This window comes from Bufo gargarizans, chromosome 3, assembly GCF_014858855.1.
Source record: "Bufo gargarizans isolate SCDJY-AF-19 chromosome 3, ASM1485885v1, whole genome shotgun sequence".
NCBI classification, from domain to species: Eukaryota; Metazoa; Chordata; class Amphibia; order Anura; family Bufonidae; genus Bufo; species Bufo gargarizans.
This window is the reverse complement of record NC_058082.1, coordinates 301,041,319-301,062,301: the sequence shown is the minus strand read 5'-3', so window position 1 is coordinate 301,062,301 and position 20,983 is coordinate 301,041,319. Positions and strand designations below refer to the sequence as shown.

Genomic DNA, 20,983 nt, shown 5'->3' with positions numbered 1-20,983 from the left:
GGCCATTTATACTACTGGGAGCACTATAGGGGGCCATTTATACTACTGGGGGCACTATAGAGGGCCGTGTATACTAGTGGGGCACTATAGGGGTCCATTTATACTACTGGGGCACTATAGAGGGCCGTTTATACTACTGGGGGCACTATAGGGGGCCATTTATACTACTGGGGGCACTATAGAGGGCCGTGTATACTAGTGGACCACTATAGGGGGCCATTTATACTACTAGGGCACTATAGAGGGCCGTTTATACTACTGGGGGCACTATAGTGGGCCATTTATACTACTGGGGCACTATAGGGGGCCATTTGTACTACTGGGGGCACTATAAAGGGCCATTTATACTACTGGGGGTACTATAGGGGGCCATTTGTACTACTGGGGGCACTATAGGGAGCCATTTATACTACTGGGGACACTAAAGGGGGCCATTTATACTACTGGGGGCACTATAGAGGGCCGTTTATACTACTGGGAGCACTATAGGGGGCCATTTATACTACTGGGGGCACTATAGAGGGCCATTTACACTACTGGGAGCACTATAGGGGCCATTTATACTACTGGGGGCACTATAGAGGGCCGTTTATACTACTGGGGGCACCATAGAGGGCCATTTATACTACTGGGGGCACTATAGGGGACCATTTATACTACTGGGGTCACCATGTTTACTTTCTGTGGAGGGGGCACAATCCTGGGTATATTACTGTGAGGAGGCATATTCCTGGGCATATTACTCTGAGGGGGCACATATCTGGGTATATTACTGTGAGGAGGCACAATCCTGGGCATATTACTGTGAGGGGGCACAATCCTGGGCATATTACTGTGAGGGGGCACATATCTGGGCATAATCTGTGAAGGAGACACAATGTTGGCATATCCACTGTGCGGTGGCATGTAGGAGGAATAATTAGTATGTGGGGGCATTTAATGGACTGGGTGGGATTGGTTATTTAGTTATGTTTTGGGCAGAGTTAGCGGTGTGGCCTAGTGTGGGAAACAATTGCCACAGATGTGCTTTGCGCGCCGCACATAATGTCCCTCTTCCTTCTTTTCACCAGTTGGGAGGTATGCAGCCCTGTGCCTCGCCTGTATTGTTTGGCACCTGAATCCCTCCAGTAAAGAAGCCCCCTGGTTACTGCAGACCCGGACTCTCTGGACTTATCTCCCATTGGGGTGCACCACGCCTTACCATCCCTTCTGGAGAGCAGCAACACGTGGTGACACCTCGACGGTGTCCGGGGGACCCAGCGTAGCGTTAGGGCCTCCCCAAACCTAGCCACAGGATCTACAATGCCCATTACAACCTAGGCAAGGCATATAACTTCTTATAGAGATAGGAGTGTGCCAGGAGTGTGTGTAGACGCCTGTGGAGGACTCTTATATTAACATGTTATAATATCATTCATGTGGTTATCATACAGAACAATATCTTCATTGAATGTTCTTCTCTGTACCCACAGGAGAGGATATATTCACCCGTTCAGGCTCCGATGTTCTCCTCCCCCTGAGATATAACCTGAGCACGGAAAAAGACAAGTGTGATGTGTTTATCTGGGAATGGAGCTACAATGGATCCTCATCATCACCGATCTCAAGAAGTGTACGCTGCAAGATGAGAAGATACAACATCACCAAATTCACTAATGATAATACATCAAAGGACGGACACCTGACCCTAACAGCCGTCACCAAAAACAACAGCGGCATCTATACCGTCACCGTACGCAATGTAGGAGGAAACCTGATCTTACAAGAAAATTATAATCTCCAAGTACAAGGTAAAATATACTCTGCAGGGTTCATACCATTCTCCGCAAGAAAAAAGAATGAACGTTATAGATAAAGATATAAAGAAAGGTGGCTGAACATGTAATGGGCATGTAGTGTATGGTATAATGAGCGGGGGTCTGTGTAGTGTATGGTATAATGAGCGGGGGTCTGTGTAGTGTAGGGTATAATGAGCGGGGGTCTGTGTAGTGTAGGGTATAATGAGCGGGTGTTTGTGTAGTGTATGGTATAATGAGCGGGGGTCTGTGTAGTGTATGGTATAATGAGCGGGGGTCTGTGTAGTGTAGGGTATAATGAGCGGGTGTTTGTGTAGTGTATGGTATAATGAGCGGGGGTCTGTGTAGTGTAGGGTATAATGAGCGGGGGTCTGTGTAGTGTAGGGTATAATGAGCGGGGGTCTGTGTAGTGTATGGAATAATGAGCGGGGGTCTGTATAGTGTATGGTATAATGAGCGAGGGTCTGTGAAGTGTAGGGTATAATGAGCGGTGGGTCTGTGTAGTGTAGGGTATAATGAGCGGGGGTCTGTGTAGTGTAGGGTATAATGAGCGGGTGTCTGTGTAGTGTAGGGTATAATGAGCAGGTGTCTGTGTAGTGTAGGGTATAATGAGCGAGGGTCTGTGTAGTGTAGGGTATAATAAGTGGGGGTCTGTGTAGTGTAGGGTATAATAAGTGGGGGTCTGTGTAGTGTAGGGTATAATGAGCGGGGGTCTGTGTAGTGTAGGGTATAATGAGCGGGGGTCTGTGTAGTGTAGGGTATAATGAGCGGGGGTCTGTGTAGTGTAGGGTATAATGAGCGGGGGTCTGTGTAGTGTAGGGTATAATGAGCGGGGGTCTGTGTAGTGTAGGGTATAATGAGCGGGTGTTTGTGTAGTGTATGGTATAATGAGCGGGGGTCTGTGTATTGTAGGGTATAATTAGCAGGGGTCTGTGTAGTGTAGGGTATAATGAGCAGGTGTTTGTGTAGTGTATGGTATAATGAGCGGGGGTCTGTGTAGTGTAGGGTATAATGAGCGGGGGTCTGTGTAGTGTAGGGTATAATGAGCGGGGGTCTGTGTAGTGTAGGGTATAATGAGCGGGGGTCTGTGTAGTGTAGGGTATAATGAGCGGGGGTCTGTGTAGTGTAAGGTATAATGAGCGGGGGTCTGTGTAGTGTAGGGTATAATGAGCGGGTGTCTGTGTAGTGTAGGGTATAATGAGCGGGGGTCTGTGTAGTGTAGGGTATAATGAGCGAGGGTCTGTGTAGTGTAGGGTATAATAAGTGGGGGTCTGTGTAGTGTAGGGTATAATGAGCGGGTGTCTGTGTAGTGTAGGGTATAATAAGAGGGGGTCTGTGTAGTGTAGGGTATAATGAGCGGGTGTCTGTGTAGTGTAGGGTATAATGAGCGAGGGTCTGTGTAGTGTAGGGTATAATAAGTGGGGGTCTGTGTGGTGTAGGGTATAATGAGCGGGTGTTTGTGTAGTGTATGGTATAATGAGCGGGGGTCTGTGTAGTGTAGGGTATAATTAGCAGGGGTCTGTGTAGTGTAGGGTATAATGAGCGGGTGTTTGTGTAGTGTATGGTATAATGAGCGGGGCTCTGTGTAGTGTAGGGTATAATGAGCGGGGGTCTGTGTAGTGTAGGGTATAATGAGCGGGGGTCTGTGTAGTGTAGGGTATAATGAGCGGGGGTCTGTGTAGTGTAGGGTATAATGAGCGGGGGTCTGTGTAGTGTAGGGTATAATGAGCGGGGGTCTGTGTAGTGTAGGGTATAATGAGCGGGTGTCTGTGTAGTGTAGGGTATAATGAGTGGGGGTCTGTGTAGTGTAGGGTATAATGAGCGAGGGTCTGTGTAGTGTAGGGTATAATAAGTGGGGGTCTGTGTAGTGTAGGGTATAATGAGCGGGTGTCTGTGTAGTGTAGGGTATAATAAGTGGGGGTCTGTGTAGTGTAGGGTATAATGAGCGGGTGTCTGTGTAGTGTAGGGTATAATGAGCGAGGGTCTGTGTAGTGTAGGGTATAATAAGTGGGGGTCTGTGTAGTGTAGGGTATAATGAGCGGGGGTCTGTGTAGTGTATGGTATAATGAGCGGGGGTCTGTGTAGTGTAGGGTATAATGAGCGGGGGTCTGTATAGTGTATGGTATAATGAGCGGGGGTCTGTGAAATGTAGGGTATAATGAGCGGTGGGTCTGTGTAGTGTAGGGTATAATGAGCGGGTGTCTGTGTAGTGTAGGGTATAATGAGCGGGGGTCTGTGTAGTGTAGGGTATAATGAGCGGGGGTCTGTGTAGTGTAGGGTATAATTAGCAGGGGTCTGTGTAGTGTAGGGTATAATGAGCGGGGGTCTGTGTAGTGTAGGGTATAATGAGTGGGGGTCTGTGTAGTGTAGGGTATAATGAGCGGGGGTCTGTGTAGTGTAGGGTATAATGAGTGGGTGTCTGTGTAGTGTAGGGTATAATGAGCTGGGCTCTGTGTAGTGTAGGGTATAATGAGCGGTGGGTCTGTGTAGTGTAGGGTATAATGAGCGGGGGTCTGTGTAGTGTTGGGTATAATGAGCGGGTGTTTGTGTAGTGTAGTGTATAATGAGCGAGGGTCTGTGTAGTGTAGGGTATAATGGGTGAGGGTCTGTGTAGTGTAGGGTATAATGAGCGGGGGTCTGTGTAGTGTAGGGTATAATGAGCGGGTGTCTGTGTAGTGTAGGGTATAATGAGCGGGGGTCTGTGTAGTGTAGGGTATAATGAGCGGATGTCTTTGTAGTGTAGGGTATAATGAGCGGGGGTCTGTGTAGTGTAGGGTATAATGAGCGGATGTCTTTGTAGTGTAGGGTATAATGAGTGGGGGTCTGTGAAGTGTAGGGTATAAAAAGCAGCGGGTCTGTGTAGTGTAGGGTATAATGAGCGAGGGTCTGTGTAGTGTAGGGTATTATGAGCGGCGGTCTGTGTAGTGTAGGGTATAATGAGCAGCGGGTCTGGGAAGTGTAGGGTATAATGAGCGAGGGTCTGTGTAGTGTAGGGTATAATGAGCGAGGGTCTTTGTAGTGTATGGTATAATGAGCGAGGGTCTGTGTAGTGTAGGGTATAATGAGTGGGGGTCTATGTAGTGTAGGGTATAATGAGTGGGGGTCTGTGTAGTGTAGGGTATAATGAGTGGGGGTCTGTGTAGTGTTGGGTATAATGAGCGGGTGTCTGTGTAGTGTAGGGTATAATGAGCGGGGGTCTGTGTAGTGTAGGGTATAATGAGTGGGTGTCTGTGTAGTGTAGGGTATAATGAGCGGGTGTCTGTGTAGTGTAGGGCATAATGAGCGGGGCTCTGTGTAGTGTAGGGTATAATGAGCGGTGGGTCTGTGGAGTGTAGGGTATAATGAGCGGGGGTCTGTGTAGTGTAGGGTATAATGAGCGGGGGTCTGTGTAGTGTATGGTATAATGAGCGAGGGTCTGTGTAGTGTAGGGTATAATGAGCGGGGGTCTGTGTAGTGTAGGGTATAATGAGCGGGGGTCTGTGTAGTGTAGGGTATAATGAGCGGGGGTCTGTGTAGTGTAGGGTATAATGAGCGGGGGGTCTGTATTGTGTAGCGTATAATGAGCGGGGGTCTGTGTAGTGTAGGGTATAATGAGCGGTGGGTCTGTGTAGTGTAGGGTATAATGAGCGAGGGTCTGTGTAGTGTAGGGTATAATCAGCGGGGGTCTGTGTAGTGTAGGGTATAATGAGCGGGGGGTCTGTGTAGTGTAGGGTATAATGAGCGGGGGTCTGTATTGTGTAGGGTATAATGAGCGGGGGTCTGTGTAGTGTAGTGTATAATGAGCGAGGGTCTGTGTAGTGTAGTGTATAATGAGCGGGGGTCTGTGTAGTGTAGGGTATAATGAGCGAGGGTCTGTGTAGTGTAGGGTATAATGAGCAAGGGTCTGTGTAGTGTAGGGTATAATGAGCGGGGGTCTGTGTAGTGTAGGGTATAATGAGCGGGTGTTTGTGTAGTGTAGTGTATAATGAGCGAGGGTCTGTGTAGTGTAGGGCATAATGAGCTGGGCTCTGTGTAGTGTAGGGTATAATGAGCGGTGGGTCTGTGTAGTGTAGGGTATAATGAGCGGGGGTCTGTGTAGTGTTGGGTATAATGAGCGGGTGTTTGTGTAGTGTAGTGTATAATGAGCGAGGGTCTGTGTAGTGTAGGGTATAATGGGTGAGGGTCTGTGTAGTGTAGGGTATAATGAGCGGGGGTCTGTGTAGTGTAGGGTATAATGAGCGGGTGTCTGTGTAGTGTAGGGTATAATGAGCGGGGGTCTGTGTAGTGTAGGGTATAATGAGCGGATGTCTTTGTAGTGTAGGGTATAATGAGCGGGGGTCTGTGTAGTGTAGGGTATAATGAGCGGATGTCTTTGTAGTGTAGGGTATAATGAGTGGGGTCTGTGAAGTGTAGGGTATAAAAAGCAGCGGGTCTGTGTAGTGTAGGGTATAATGAGCGAGGGTCTGTGTAGTGTAGGGTATTATGAGCGGCGGTCTGTGTAGTGTAGGGTATAATGAGCAGCGGGTCTGTGAAGTGTAGGGTATAATGAGCGAGGGTCTGTGTAGTGTAGGGTATAATGAGCGAGGGTCTGTGTAGTGTATGGTATAATGAGCGAGGGTCTGTGTAGTGTAGGGTATAATGAGTGGGGGTCTGTGTAGTGTAGGGTATAATGAGCGGGGGTCTGTGTAGTGTAGGGTATTATGACAGGGGGTCTGTGTAGTGTGAGGTATAATGAGCGGGGGTCTGTGTAGTGTAGGTTATAATGAGCGGGGGTCTGTGTAGTGTAGTGTATAATGAGCGGGGGTCTGTGTAGTGTAGGGTATTATGAGTGGGGGTCTTTGTAGTGTAGGGTATAATGAGCGGATGTCTTTGTAGTGTAGGGTATAATGAGCGAGGGTCTGTGTAGTGTAGGGTATAATGAGTGGGTGTCTGTGTAGTGTAGGGTATAATGAGCGAGGGTCTGTGTAGTGTAGGGTATAATGAGTGGGTGTCTGTGTAGTGTAGGGTATAATGAGCGAGGGTCTGTGTAATGTATGGTATAATGAGCGAGGGTCTGTGTAGTGTAGGGTATAATGAGCGGGGGTCTGTGTAGTGTCGCTTTCTTGAGGTCCTGCCACAGCATCTCAGTCGGGTTGAGGTCAGGACTCTGACTGGGCCACTGCAGAAGGCGGATTTTCTTCTGTTTAAGCCATTCTGTTGTTGATTTACTTCTATGCTTTGGGTCGTTGTCCTGTTGCAGCACCCATCTTCTGTTGAGCTTCAGCTGGTGGACAGATGGCCTTAAGTTCTCCTGCAAAATGTCTTGATAAACTTGGGAATTCATTTTTCCTTCGATGATAGCAATCTGTCCAGGCCCTGACGCAGCAGAGCAGCCCCAAACCATGATGCCCCCCCACCATACCTCACAGTTGGGATGAGGTTTTGAGGTTGATGTGCTGTGCCTCTTTTTCTCCACACATATTGTTGTGTGTTTCTTCCAAACAACTCCACTTTGGTTTCCTCTGTCCACAGAATATTTTGCCAGTACTGCTGTGGAACATCCAGGTGCTCTTGTGCAAACTGTAAACGTGCAGCAATGTTTTTTTTGGACAGCAGTGGCTTCCTCTGTGGTGTCCTCCCATGAAATCCATTCTTGTTTAGTGTTTTACGTATCGGAGATTCGCTAACAGGGATTTTAGCATATGCCAGAGACTTCTGTAAGTCTTTAGCTGACACTCTAGGATCTTCTTCCCCTCATTGAGCAGTCTGCGCTGTGCTCGTGCAGTCATCTTTACAGGACGGCCACTCCTAGGGAGAGTAGCAGCAGTGCTGAACTTTCTCCATTATAGACAATTTGTCTTACCGTGGACGGATGAACAGCAAGGCTTTTGGAGATACTTTTATAACCCTTTCCAGCTTTATACAAGTCAACAATTCTTAATCGTAGGTCTTCTGAGAGCTCTTTTGTGCGAGGCATCGTTCACATCAGGCAATGCTTCTTGTGAAAAGCAAACCCAGAACTGGTGTGTGTTTTTTTATAGGGCAGCTGTAACCAACACCTCCAATCTCATCTCATTGATTGGACTCCAGTTGGCTGACACCTCACTCCAATTAGCTCTTGGAGATGTCATTAGTCTAGGTTTTCACATAATTTTTCCATCTGCACTGTGAATATTTACATGGTGTGTTCAATAAAAACATGGTAACATTTAATTTTTTGTGTGTTATTAGTTTAAGCAGACTGTGATTGTCTATTGTTGTGACTTAGATGAAGATCAGATCATATTTTATGACCAATTTGTGCAGAAATCCATATAATTCCAAAGGGTTTTGCAACCCTACCTCATTGACTCCAATGGATCAAAACTGGAATACCAGACACAACCAATGTACAGGGGTGGTGCTTGGAAGAAAGCAGATCTTATAATCCTGGACAACCCTTTTACATGGTCTGCACAATACAATATGGGGGGGGGGGGGGACTCCTGCTGCCATGTTGTAGCACTGTCACGGAAGGTGTACAGAAAACTAGAAGACACAAAATGAAGATCCGACTGACTGGATCCAAAACTAAGGAACCAAAGGGTAAGCCCTGCAACAGACCTGGCTCTCTCCCTAACTGCTCAGCCTATGCAAAAATCTCTATGGTAGATGATTGCATACCCTCGTTCCTCTACTGTATAACACCTGAACACCATATAATAGTGAGGGGACACGACCACCGGCTCCCTACACTTGATACGGAGGGAGTCAGGGTCACCTGGGATCCAGCAAACAGGAAAACACAAATGAATGAACAAAACTTATCTGTAGAAGACTCAGTAGTAGCATCCAGCATGCACACACTCCAGGAAGTTGTATAAACCGCAAAGTGATGCAGTATGGGAAGGGATTTAAAGGGATGCAATCAGTGCAACTACATGACAGCTGAGAGAGGCTAACGAGATGAGAAAACGAAAGCAAAACAAAAGGAACCTCAAGCAGGAGGTTCTGAAGAACGTCTGACAGAGCTTCTCAGATGTCTGGTGGTGACAAGCACATGGCCAACACCCTGTCGTGATACAAGAGATAGAGATGGTGACCTCACAACATCCTACCTGGATGCTGTTCTTGTTCTCAATGGAGTTCCAATTAACTGTCTTTGTGCACCAGGTTTATACCTTTTCAGCCTCTCCTTCTAAGGATGTCCAGTGTGCAGCACGCATGTCTCTGAGATAAACAATCAGGAATGTGACCTTCTCAGCACAATGGGGGGGGTTTGTCTATGTTATCTAACTATCCCTACCTCACTACATTACAAAAATATTTAAGGTGACATAATAATTGAAGGGGACAGAACCAATCGGTACTTAATTATGTAAAATACTCTTTCAATACAATAAGACAACCAGCAATCTCTAGTGATGGCTCAGACACAGGTCCTGAGCCTACACCATCACACTGAACATGAACTACCTTCCCACTATGAAATAATATGATAGAGTAGAGAGGGAAGGGGTTTAATGACACCTATGACAGAGGGACCCCTACACTACATCTTATCTATATAGGAGAATACTTCCATTCTCCGCTCTGCTCTGACTATAGGCTGTTCTAATATGGGCCCATGTAAAAGAGAAACACCACCATGGGGGCAGTTTGGATCGATATGACCCCTGTCCTCATATATTTCACAGTCTTCACTGACTTGGAATAAGGATATGGGGGGCAGATTGTATCGATGAGACCCCTGTCCTCATATATTTCAGAGTCTTTACTGGCCTGGAGTAAGGAGATGGATTGTATCAATGAGACCCCTGTCCTCACAGTCTTTGTTTACCTTGCCTTCTCATATTCTCTCCACTTTCTCCAGAACCGGTATCAGAGCTTCTCCTGAATGTCTCCTGTCTTCCGGACGGTGGAGCTGACATCGTGTGCAGGACTGATGTTGGAGATGATCCCAAGTTTTCCATTATGGTAAATGGTGGTTTCAGGCTGGAGAACTCTACATCATCCAGGACTGTGGGTGATGCCAATGAGGTCAATGTCCCTGCGGTTTCACCTGGACCTTGGAATATTACATGTTCTGTGAGAAACCGGGTCAGCGAAAGTGAGACCAATAAAAAGGAAGTAATATGTCCAGGTGAGTACCACTCCTGCTGGAGGTTAGTAATTGCCAGCACCATAGGAGTAGACACTGGAATCTGTCCAGGTACCTATAGTCATGTATGAATGCTATATGGCTTCTAAGTGGTATAGACCTCAGGTAGAACATGGGTACATTGTCTTCTGGTACAGTTCTGACAGGTTTAAACTAAGACCACTTGTCATTAGTTTTTAGGGTGCAGAGAAGACCTTCTGGATGCTCCAGGGGCTGTTCCAAATGTATTGTTTATTTTATGCCTTATTATTTCTGTGTGAATTGTGTTTAGGGTTTTTTGCCATTACAGGTCGAGAGTCAAGGACAAGTTGTTACTGCAGTTATATGAATAATGTCTGCCTTTCATAAGCATATGCTATATAGGGATTACATATACAGTACAGATCAAAAGTTTGGACACACCTTCTCATTCAAAGAGTTTTTATTTATTTTCATGACTGACAATTGTAGATTCACACTGAAGGCATCAAAACTATGAATTAACACATGTGGAATTATATACATAACAAAAAAGTGTGAAACAACTGAAAGTATGTCATATTCTAGGTTCTTCAAAGTAGCCACCTTTTGCTTTGATTACTGCTTTGCACACTCTTGGCATTCTCTTGATGAGCTTCAAGAGGTAGTCACCTGAAATGGTCTTCACTTCACAGGTGTGCCCTGTCAGGTTTAATAAGTGGGATTTCTTGCCTTATAAATGTGGTTGGGACCATCAGTTGCATTGAGGAGAAGTCAGGTGGATACACAGCTGATAGTCCTACTGAATAGACTGTTAGAATTTGTATTATGGCAAGAAAAAAGCAGCTACATAAAGAAAAACGAGTGGCCATCATTACTTTAAGAAATTAAGGTCAGTCAGTCTGTCGAAAAATTGGGAAAATTTTGAAAGTAAGGGCTATTTCACCATGAAGGAGAGTGATGGGGTGCTGCGCCAGATGATCTGGCCTCCACAGTCACCAGACCGGAACCCAATCTAGATGGTTTGGGGTGAGCTGGATCGCAGAGTGAAGGCAAAAGGGCCAACAAGTGCTAAGCATCTCTGGGAACTTCTTAGAGACTGTTGGAAGACCATTTCAGGTGACTACCTCTTGAAGTTCATCAAGAGAATGCCAAGAGTGTGCAAAGCAGTAATCAAAGCAAAAGGTGGCTACTGTGAAGAACCTAGAATATGACATATTTTCAGTTGTTTCACACTTGTTTGCTATGTATATAATTCCACATGTGATAATTCATAGTTTTGATGCCTTCATAGTCATAAAAATAAAGAAAACTCTTTGAATGAGAAAGTGTGTCCAAACTTTTGGTCTGTACTGTATGTTCTGTTATATATAGAAATATATAATCAGTTGCCTGGCCATGACAATGTGGCATTGGAGCCTCAAAATTGTAAATCCTTTAAATGTCAGAAGATGGTTCAATTCACCGCCACAGGTACCACAGCATGCTTGTGGCTGGAGAATGATGTTGCTCCTTCAGTCTCCATGTATATATTCATCCTGCCGACTACGCCAAGTTGTGATCTTATTAAGTCATCAGTACACATTGAAAATGTTTCCTCTTGTATATACCTCTCTTCACCAGCTGTCCTCTTATCTCCTAGTCCCACCGTCTGACCTGGTCCTGGAGGATTTGTGTCTCCAAAATGGCAGCCTCCAGGTCTCTTGCTCCGTGGAGAATGGAACAGATCTCCTCTTCTCTCTGTCTGTGAATAACACATTATTGGAAGAAAGCACAAAGGAACAGAAAAGGGTTATTGTCACATTGTCATCTTCCGGACCCTGGCATGTTAACTGTTCAGCTAGAAACGATCTCGGGGAGAAGAGTAAGACCAAGTCATATCCGGCTTGTCCAGGTGAGTGGTAACATGTTCTATCACCACACCCCAGGAACATGTATACCATATTGTATGTCTCATATCTGTGGGGATCCAACAACTTCCGATCCTGAGAACCTGGGTCCTGTTCACACAAGACTGGTAACCTAGACTGGATACTGAATGGGAATGTTATGATGGGAAGGTGAATGTCCACAACTCTGGTGTCAGTCCATCTCTTCTGTGATAAGATCAGTGAAATTAGTAAATTTCCTCAGCTCTTCTGTGAGGTGAGTTAGAATGTTTGCTGCTCTTGACATGAAGAAAATTATGCTGCCTATTACTAGAAGAAAGCACAGGATGTAGGAATGCATAGTGCATATTTGTCACATGTGAATGCTTCAGGCCGTCAGACGACTTCTAGTATTAGACACAGAGGACCACAGATTTTATACGATGATTTCATGTATTGCAGGAAAATACTTTTCAGCCCTTCCTGTCCCTATGTGAAAAACTAATTGCCCTCTTTTTCTGACTGAACCAATCAACCAAATTCAGTTGAAATGAGTGTGACTCTTGGTACCCTGACACGATCACTGCCAAACCTGCTGAATATGAACATCACTTCCATAGAACCTCTTTGGTGATGTGCAGCAGAGGGAAGGTCATACAAAGCTGCACAAGATACAGCCAGAGAAGCGAAACAAAGTTACTGCCATTATCCAGAGATGTAGAAAACCTTCCCAGAAGTGGCCGGTCTACCAAAACGCCACCAAGAGCATCAACAAGTCATACAGAAAGTCACAAAAGAACCAAACATCTAAAAAACTGTAGGCCTCACTTGCCTCAGGTAAGATCAGCACTGTTGACCAATGAAAGATAAAGGCTCATCTTATATTGGCCATAAAACATCGGAATGACACCCAAGGTATTTGAAATATAGTGTGAACTGATGAGTCAAAGGTGGAAGTCTTTGGAAGACATGGGTCCTATTGTATCTGGTCATTTCACAATAGGAACATCATAGCAACAGTCAGAATTGGTGGTGGTCATTAGTGTTGAGCACGAATATTCGAATAACCAATTTTAATAGCGAATATCGCCACTTCGATAATTCACGAATATTTAGAATATATTTCTATGTATTAATTTTTCGAGTATCCATCTGAAATGAACAGTACACATGATTCCTCCCTGCTTAGGGTGTCTGGTTCCCAAAAAAAACAGTTCTTATCTGTCCGGGCTCCCTAGGATTTCAGCCCGCTCCAGTCAGTGCCCGTTGCCGTGCGCATGGAGCATCCCCATCACCATAGGAACGCCTCGGGGTTAGAATATACCATCGGATCTGAGTTTTCACGATCTCACAACAGCATATAGTCTTGTCATAAGACTATGCAACCAATAGGGGGCGCTGTTCATAACGTGATATTGTTCACTTTAGATAGATGATGAAAAATGACGAATATTCTAAAAACGAATATATAGCAATATATTCAATATATTGCTACATATTCGTTTTTTCGAATATTCGCGAATATATGACGAATATTCTACAAAATATTCATCAAATATCGCAAATTCGAATATAGCCCCCGCCGCTCATCACTAGTGGTCATGTGATGAACTGGAGCAGGACGTGGATGACTTGTCATCATGGATGGAACCATGAATTCTGCATCAGAACATCCACCCATCAGTTCAGGACCTGAAGCTCCAGCACAGTTGGTTTATGCAGCAGGACAAAGATCCAGAACAGGATGAAGGTTCCAGAGTCCTGACCTCAATTCCTTTGAGATTCTGCGGCAAGATTTGATAGTAGATGTTCATTCTGGAAGACCCTGCAATGTAGGCAAATGAAAACAGTTCTGTAAAGAAGAGTGCGCCCACATTCCTCCACAGCGACAGAAAAGACTTGTCACAAGTTATCACCAAGATGTTACTGCCAAGAGGGCAAGGCCAGGTATTAGGTTCAGGGGGCAATTACTTTTTCACAGGGGGATATAGGTTTAGAATAAATTCTTATCTTCAGTAAATGGTCATCATGTAATGGCTGCAGTATGTGTTTCCTCGTCTCGTCTTTGTCTTGTATTAGCATTTGTAGGAGGACCGGAATGATTTACACTGTCAGGATATAGGGTGGGGGGCAAATACTTTTTCACAGCACATGTAGGTTGTAAAACTATTTTAATTATTTTCCGTGGACTCGGTCATGTCCGATTACATCTAATTGGCCAAGTGAACTCTGCTCCACCAAGAAGGGCTCCGCCTGGTAACTAATAAAGGGGTTATCCCTCAAAAGCGACCATTTATCATGTAATTACATGATCATATCACATGATCAAAGTATGTTTGCCGGAGGCTCCACCACACAGACCCTCTTCACCAAAAGAATAGGTTAAGCTGCTTGAATCTAATGACGGTCAAAGGCTCTGGGACTGATGGAGATAGCTATCACTGTAGGTACCATAGACTGTGAATGAAGGTGCAGTGAGCATGTGTGACCACCACCTTATTCAAACTTCTCCAAAGTGGGAGCTTGAGATCCCTGTTCTAGTGATTGGTGGAAACCCGATTACTAGAGTGATTTAAATCATTATATGTTTCAGCCGTTACGTTTCTCCCCAGAGAAGTGACTCCTACGGTATAAGCTGCAGTCAGTTTGGCATTGGCTAGACTGGGGTGTGAAATTTTCCCGGTCAGATTCACGGGCAGCAGTCCTCAGAATAGTGACTGATTGGAGACAAACTCAGAGACAGGACAAAAATAAATTTGCTGGAGAGTGGTCAGGATGTGACAAGCCAGAGGATGAGATGGTGGCTTAGCTAGGGGACGGGCAAAAAGGTAGAACAACAGGTACCAAGGAGTGAAACAGAAGCGTTATCCAGTAACGAGCACTGGGTCAGAGTCAGAACGATAAGTCAGGCACAAGAGTCACAAAAGCCTGTGTCTTATCCAGTGGGCGAGGATCCATAGAAGCTTCTGATCTAAACATGCATGATGCTATTAGTGGGTGGAAGGCAACATGGCAACCTGTGGCCAGAAGCAGGGAGCCATGGAGACCCACTGCTGGAATGGGGAGAGATGATTTCAACTGGCCCTACACATTGGTGGGTTTGGCTGACATACATCTAATCTAATGTACTGTATATGGAGGTTTCTAACTCTCTGTGATCTTGTGGGAGATGGTGATCAGGCAGGAGGAGACTCAATAGCAACACATGCTTGCCCGAATAATGGGGATCGGGAGTGATAGCTGATGGCCGAACAGCTACCTTAGGTCCATGGCCGGCCTAACACCTACAGTGACAGTGATGATGAAGAATAAGATGATGGTTGTGATGGGAATAAAGGTCACAATGATGGTGAAGATGATGGTTGTGATGGGGATAATGGTCACAATGATGGTGAAGATGATAGTTGTGATTAGGATAATGGTCACAATGATGGCGACGATGATGGTTGTGATTGGAATAATGGTCACAACGTTGATGAAGATGATGGTTCTGATGGGGATAATGGTCACAACGGTGATGAAGATGATGGTTGTGATGGGGATAATGGTCACAATGATGATGAAGATGATGGTTGTGATTGGGATAATGGTCACAGTGATGATGAAGATGATGGTTGTGGTGGGGATAATGGTCACAGTGATGATGGAGATGATGGTTGTGATGGGGATAATGGTCACAGTGATGATGGAGATGATAGTTGTGATGGGGATAATAGTCACAGTGAAGATGGAGATGATGGTTGTGATGGGGATAATAGTCACAGTGATGATGGAGATGATGGTTGTGATGGGGATAATAGTCACAGTGATGATGGAGATGATGGTTGTGATGGGGATAATAGTCACAGTGATGATGGAGATGATGGTTGTGATGGGGATAATGGTAACAATGATAGTGTTCTTAGTGTCTCTAGTTTCCATACATACATGAACTCAGCAACAAATCTTTCCTTACTTATCTGCTCTGAGATACAACCAGTGATCATCTTATACTGGGATCTGCACATAACTTGTGAGGGTAAGACACCAAAACAATCAGAGGCTGAAAAACAATCTCCTCTGCTCAGTCTTGTACGGCTGCTGCGGAGAGATCCCAGATTATTCAACAGGTGTGGATTATTGGGATTACAGGGGTTGTCCAGGATCTGTATATGTTCGGTTTTTTCCTTCTTCTGAACACCTTACACAGATCGATTTGATTTCTCTTGAGTCTTTCTAAACCCTACTGATAAGGGCGTCATGCAGCTTTGTGTAGGGTTGGAACATGGGGTGTAACGATTCCAACGAGCGGTGGTTTCCAATCTGTGGCTCTCTAGATGTTGTGAGACTACAACTCCCAGCATTTCCTGACAGTATTAGGCACATTTTCGTCTTGGGTCCACGTTGTATACGTTACTCCTTGTCTATACTTTTCTTCTGTTGTTTTGTCTCCTAGTGCCACCATCAGACCCAGTACTTGGGATCTCGTGTTACAATGGCAGCCTCCAGATCTCTTGCTCCGTGGAGAAGGGAACGGATCCCATCTTCTCTCTGTCTGTGAATGGAATATTATTGTTGGAAAATGTCCAAAATGAGCAGAAAATGGTTAACTACACGTCATCATCATCTGGACCTTGGAATGTTTATTGCTCTGTGAGAAACAATCTCGGAGAGAAGAATAAATCTGTGACATACCAGACGTGTTCAGGTGAGTGTTGGTATGAGACAGTCCAGGAATCTGGACTGGACTCGAGCTGTATGCAGATGATTTAATACAGGACCCTCATACTGGTGACCAGAGAGACATATAGGTGTCAAATTGGGGAGTCCAACAATGGAGCCTCCTGTGAATTTGGAGTCCTATCCACACTTGGCTCTTCCTAGAGCTCACACTGATATAAATGGAGAGTGAGAGTGACTCACCACATACCAGTAACCTAGGACCTGAAGGCTCATGTGGGTTCCTGTGGTTACACCCCACCCATCAATACTTCTATGGTATAATGGGTACATATGTGATGTGTTCATAGCGTGTACTGTACATTTTCATATTCACATCACTGCACTATGATATGACCTGTATATAGGCTTGAGGCCATAAAAACCCGACACCCGCTCCCATTGTGTGGTCTGTACAGGATGGTGCATATCTGCGTCACCTATCAGAACAACCTTACAGTAGAACTGTGACAAGGTGACTAGCACAGAGCACACAGCGATGGAGGATGGGGCATTAATCATGAGAAATTTATTGTGTTACTGGAAAACTGCTCCACAGAACACGGCTGAGCACCAACTCCAAGAGCTTAATCTAACAAAACAATAAAAACAAATCAGGGAACCCGGAACTCCAACACAAGCAAATGGACCCTCAATAGTACGCAGTTCTCCACCACTTGGAATACGGCTCCCGTTCTCTAATGTTGGATGGCAGACTATTCCCAATCTCTCACTTCTTGAAAAGTTCTTGTGGCCCCAGGATCTGGCCTCAGCACCAGATCCTGACCCTTCCAAAGCCACTGTTCACTGCAACAACCCATAACCTCCTCTGCCAGCGGTTATGATAATTCCACCTGGATGATCAGCCCAGGGGCAGATAGGGGCATGAATAATTACCAGCCCCCAACCACCCTTCTGCTGATCAGTTCAGCATTTTCTATAAGATCCTTAAGCAAAAGGTGAAAAGTCTATCATGTCCTTCTTCCTCTACCACATTCCAAGGGATCCTGTGTCCAGACAGTCAGGTCAATTACCCAGTGAAGTCCCAGCAACACACAAAAGATTTTCAGCTCCACCCAGTTGAATGTATGTAGGATACATGACCTCAGTAGATAGTTTGGAAGGTCTATGAGTGTTAAAAGTCAGAATGAGGTGAAGCATTGTCAGAGCCACCAATCAGAGCTCAGCTTTAATAGCCACCAATCAGAGCTCAGCTTTAATAGCCACCAATCAGAGCTCAGCTTTAATAGCCACCAATCAGAGCTCAGCTTTAATAGCCACCAATCAGAGCTCAGCTTTAATAGCCACCAATCAGAGCACAGCTTTAATAGCCACCAATCAGAGCTCAGCTTTAATAGCCACCAATCAGAGCTCAGCTTTAATAGCCACCAATCAGAGCTCAGCTTTAATAGCCACCAATCAGAGCTCAGCTTTAATATCTACCAATCAGAGCTCACCTTTAATAGCCACCAATCAGAGCTCAGCTTTAATGGCCACCAATCAGAGCTCAGCTTTAATAGACACCAATTAGAGCTCAGCTTTAATAGACACCAATCAGAGCTCAGCTTTATTAGCCACCAATCAGAGCTCAGCTTTAATAGCCACCAATCAGAGCTCAGCTTTAATAGACACCAATCAGAGCTCAGCTTTAATAGACACCAATCAGAGCTCAGATTTAATAGCCACCAATCAGTCAGTATGTTCAGTAGAGAATTTGTCACGGACGGTGTACAGGAAACAAGGCAAAGCAACATGTATAAACGACTCGCTGGATCCAAAAACTAAGGAACCAAGGGAGACCCCTGCAGAAGACCTGGCACTTTCCCTGGCTGCTCAGCCTATGCAAAGATCCGAATGGTGGAGGTTTGCATATCCACGAACCTTGACTATAAAGCCCTGAGCACCCTACAATAGTGAGGGGACACGACCACCGGCTCCCTACACAAGATACGGAGGGAGTCAGGGTCACCTGGGATCCAGCAAACAGAAAATAACAGATAAAGGTACAACACTTAGCTTTGAAGCAAACAGGAGGACAGAGTCAGCGTGCACACACACTCCAGGAAGTAGTATAGGCCGCCCAGAAAAGCCTTCTGGGGAAGAATTTAAAGGGAAGCAATTAGTCCAACACATGACAGCTGAGAGAGGCTAACGAGAGGAGGAGCTGAATACCATAACACAGAAACTCAAGGAGGAGGTTCTGAAAGGCCTCTGTCAGAGCTTCTCAGCTGTCTGGTTGTGACAGTACCCCTCCCTCTACGAGTGGACTCCGGACACTCAGAACCCACCTTCTCAGGATGGGACCTATGGAAAGCCCTGATGAGACGAGAGGCCTTAATGTCCGTCACTGGGACCCACATCCTCTCCTCAGGACCATACCCCTCCCACTGAACAAGGTACTGAAGAGAACCGCGGACAAGACGAGAATCCACAATCCTAGAGACCTGAAATTCAAGATTCCCATCAACCATAATCAGAGGAGGAGGCAAAGGCGAGGGTACAATGGGTTGAACATAAGGTTTCAATAAGGACTTATGAAAAACATTATGGATCTTCCAAGTCTGAGGAAGATCAAGACGGTAGGCAACAGGATTGATGACAGACAGGATTTTGTAAGGCCCAATAAACCTAGGACCCAACTTCCAGGAGGGAACCTTCAATTTGATATTCTTGGTAGACAACCACACCAGATCACCAACATTCAGGTCCGGACCAAGCACACGTCTCTTATCAGCCACACGCTTATATCTCTCACTCATGCTCTTTAGATTATCTTGAATCTTTTGCCAAATAGATGACAAAGACGAGGAGAATCTGTCCTCATCAGGTAAACCAGAAGACCCCTCTCCCGAGAAAGTCCCAAACTGTGGATGAAACCCATATGCACCAAAAAATGGTGACTTATCAGAGGACTCCTGACGACGTTTATTTAAAGCAAACTCAGCAAGGGACAAAAAAGAACACCAATCCTCTTGATTCTCCGCCACAAAACAACGCAGATATGTCTCCAGATTCTGATTGACGCGCTCTGTCTGGCCATTCGACTGCGGGTGGAAAGCAGAAGAGAATGACAACCGTACCCCCAAGCGAGAACAGAAAGCCTTCCAGAATCTGGAAACAAACTGCGTGCCCCTATCAGAGACTATGTCTGAAGGAATACCGTGCAATTTGACAATGTGATCAACAAATGCCTGCGCCAGCGTCTTAGCATTGGGCAAACCAGGAAAAGGGATGAAATGCACCATTTTGCTAAAACGGTCCACCACCACCAGAATCACAGTCTTCCCCGAGGAACGAGGCAGATCCGTTATGAAGTCCATGGACAGATGTGTCCAAGGACGGGAAGGAATGGGTAAGGGAAGGAGAGGACCTGATGGCCGTGAATGAGGGACTTTGGCACGAGCGCAAGTCTCGCAGGCTGCCACAAAACCCTCAACCGACTTACGAAGCGCAGGCCACCAGAATCTCCGAGCGATGAGATCCAGTGTGGCTCTTACCCCCGGGTGCCCAGCAAGGACCGTATCGTGGTGTTCTTTAAAAATCTTGTGTCTTAAAGCGAGAGGTACAAACAACCTCCCAGGAGGACAAAGATCAGGAGCCTCTGACTGGGCTGCCTGCACCTCTGCCTCCAATTCAGGAAAAAGAGCAGAGACCACCACACCTTCAGCCAAAATGGGACCCGGGTCTTCAAAATTCCCGCCTCCCGGAAAACAACGTGACAGGGCATCTGCCTTCACATTCTTAACTCCAGGGCGGAACGTGACAACAAAATTAAACCTTGAAAAGAACAAAGACCATCTGGCCTGTCTCGGGTTCAGACGCTTGGCTGACTCCAAGTAGGCCAGATTCTTATGGTCAGTAAACACGGTAATAGGGTGTCTGGCTCCCTCTAGCCAATGGCGCCATTCCTCAAAAGCCAACTTGATGGCCAACAATTCCCTATCTCCCACATCGTAATTTCTCTCTGCGGAGGAGAGTTTTCTTGAGAAAAAGGCACACGGTCGCCAATTGGCAGGAGAGGAACCCTGAGACAAAACCGCCCCCACACCCACCTCAGAAGCATCAACCTCAATTATGAAGGGTAAAGAAACATCAGGTTGCACCAAGATGGGAGCGGAAGCAAAACTCTCCTTGATATCAGAAAAAGCCTTACGCGCCTCTACTGACCAAGAAGAAAAATATACCCCCTTTCTGGTCATATCAGTGAGTGGTTTAACAATAGAAGAATAATTCAAAATGAACTTCCTGTAATAATTGGCAAAGCCCAAAAAACGCATCAGCGCCTTTTGATTCTCAGGAAGCTCCCACTCAAGCACAGCGCGGACCTTCTCGGGGTCCATGCGAAAACCAGAAGCGGAGAGAAGAAACCCCAGAAATTGAATTTCTGGAACCGCAAACACACATTTTTCCAGTTTCGCATATAATTTATTCTCCCGCAGGATGAGCAAGACCTGACGTAAATGTTCCTTATGAGTTTTGAAATCGGGAGAAAAAATCAAAATGTCATCCAAATACACCAATACAAATTTCCCCATCAAATGATAAAAAATGCTGTTCACGAAATG

At 45.6% G+C, this 20,983-nt stretch overlaps 1 protein-coding gene across 2 annotated transcripts in view; it reads left to right on the top strand.

Moving 5' to 3' along the window:
• LOC122932497 (Fc receptor-like protein 5) overlaps nt 1-20,983 on the top strand; it is a 133,627-nt gene that overhangs the window by 39,728 nt on the left and 72,916 nt on the right. For both annotated transcript variants that reach the window (XM_044286951.1, XM_044286950.1), the window contains exons 2-5: nt 1,473-1,790; nt 9,607-9,876; nt 11,495-11,746; nt 16,156-16,407. In XM_044286951.1, coding sequence (XP_044142886.1) covers nt 1,473-1,790; nt 9,607-9,876; nt 11,495-11,746; nt 16,156-16,407 — 1,092 coding nt within the window. The remainder of the gene's footprint in view (nt 1-1,472; nt 1,791-9,606; nt 9,877-11,494; nt 11,747-16,155; nt 16,408-20,983) is intronic.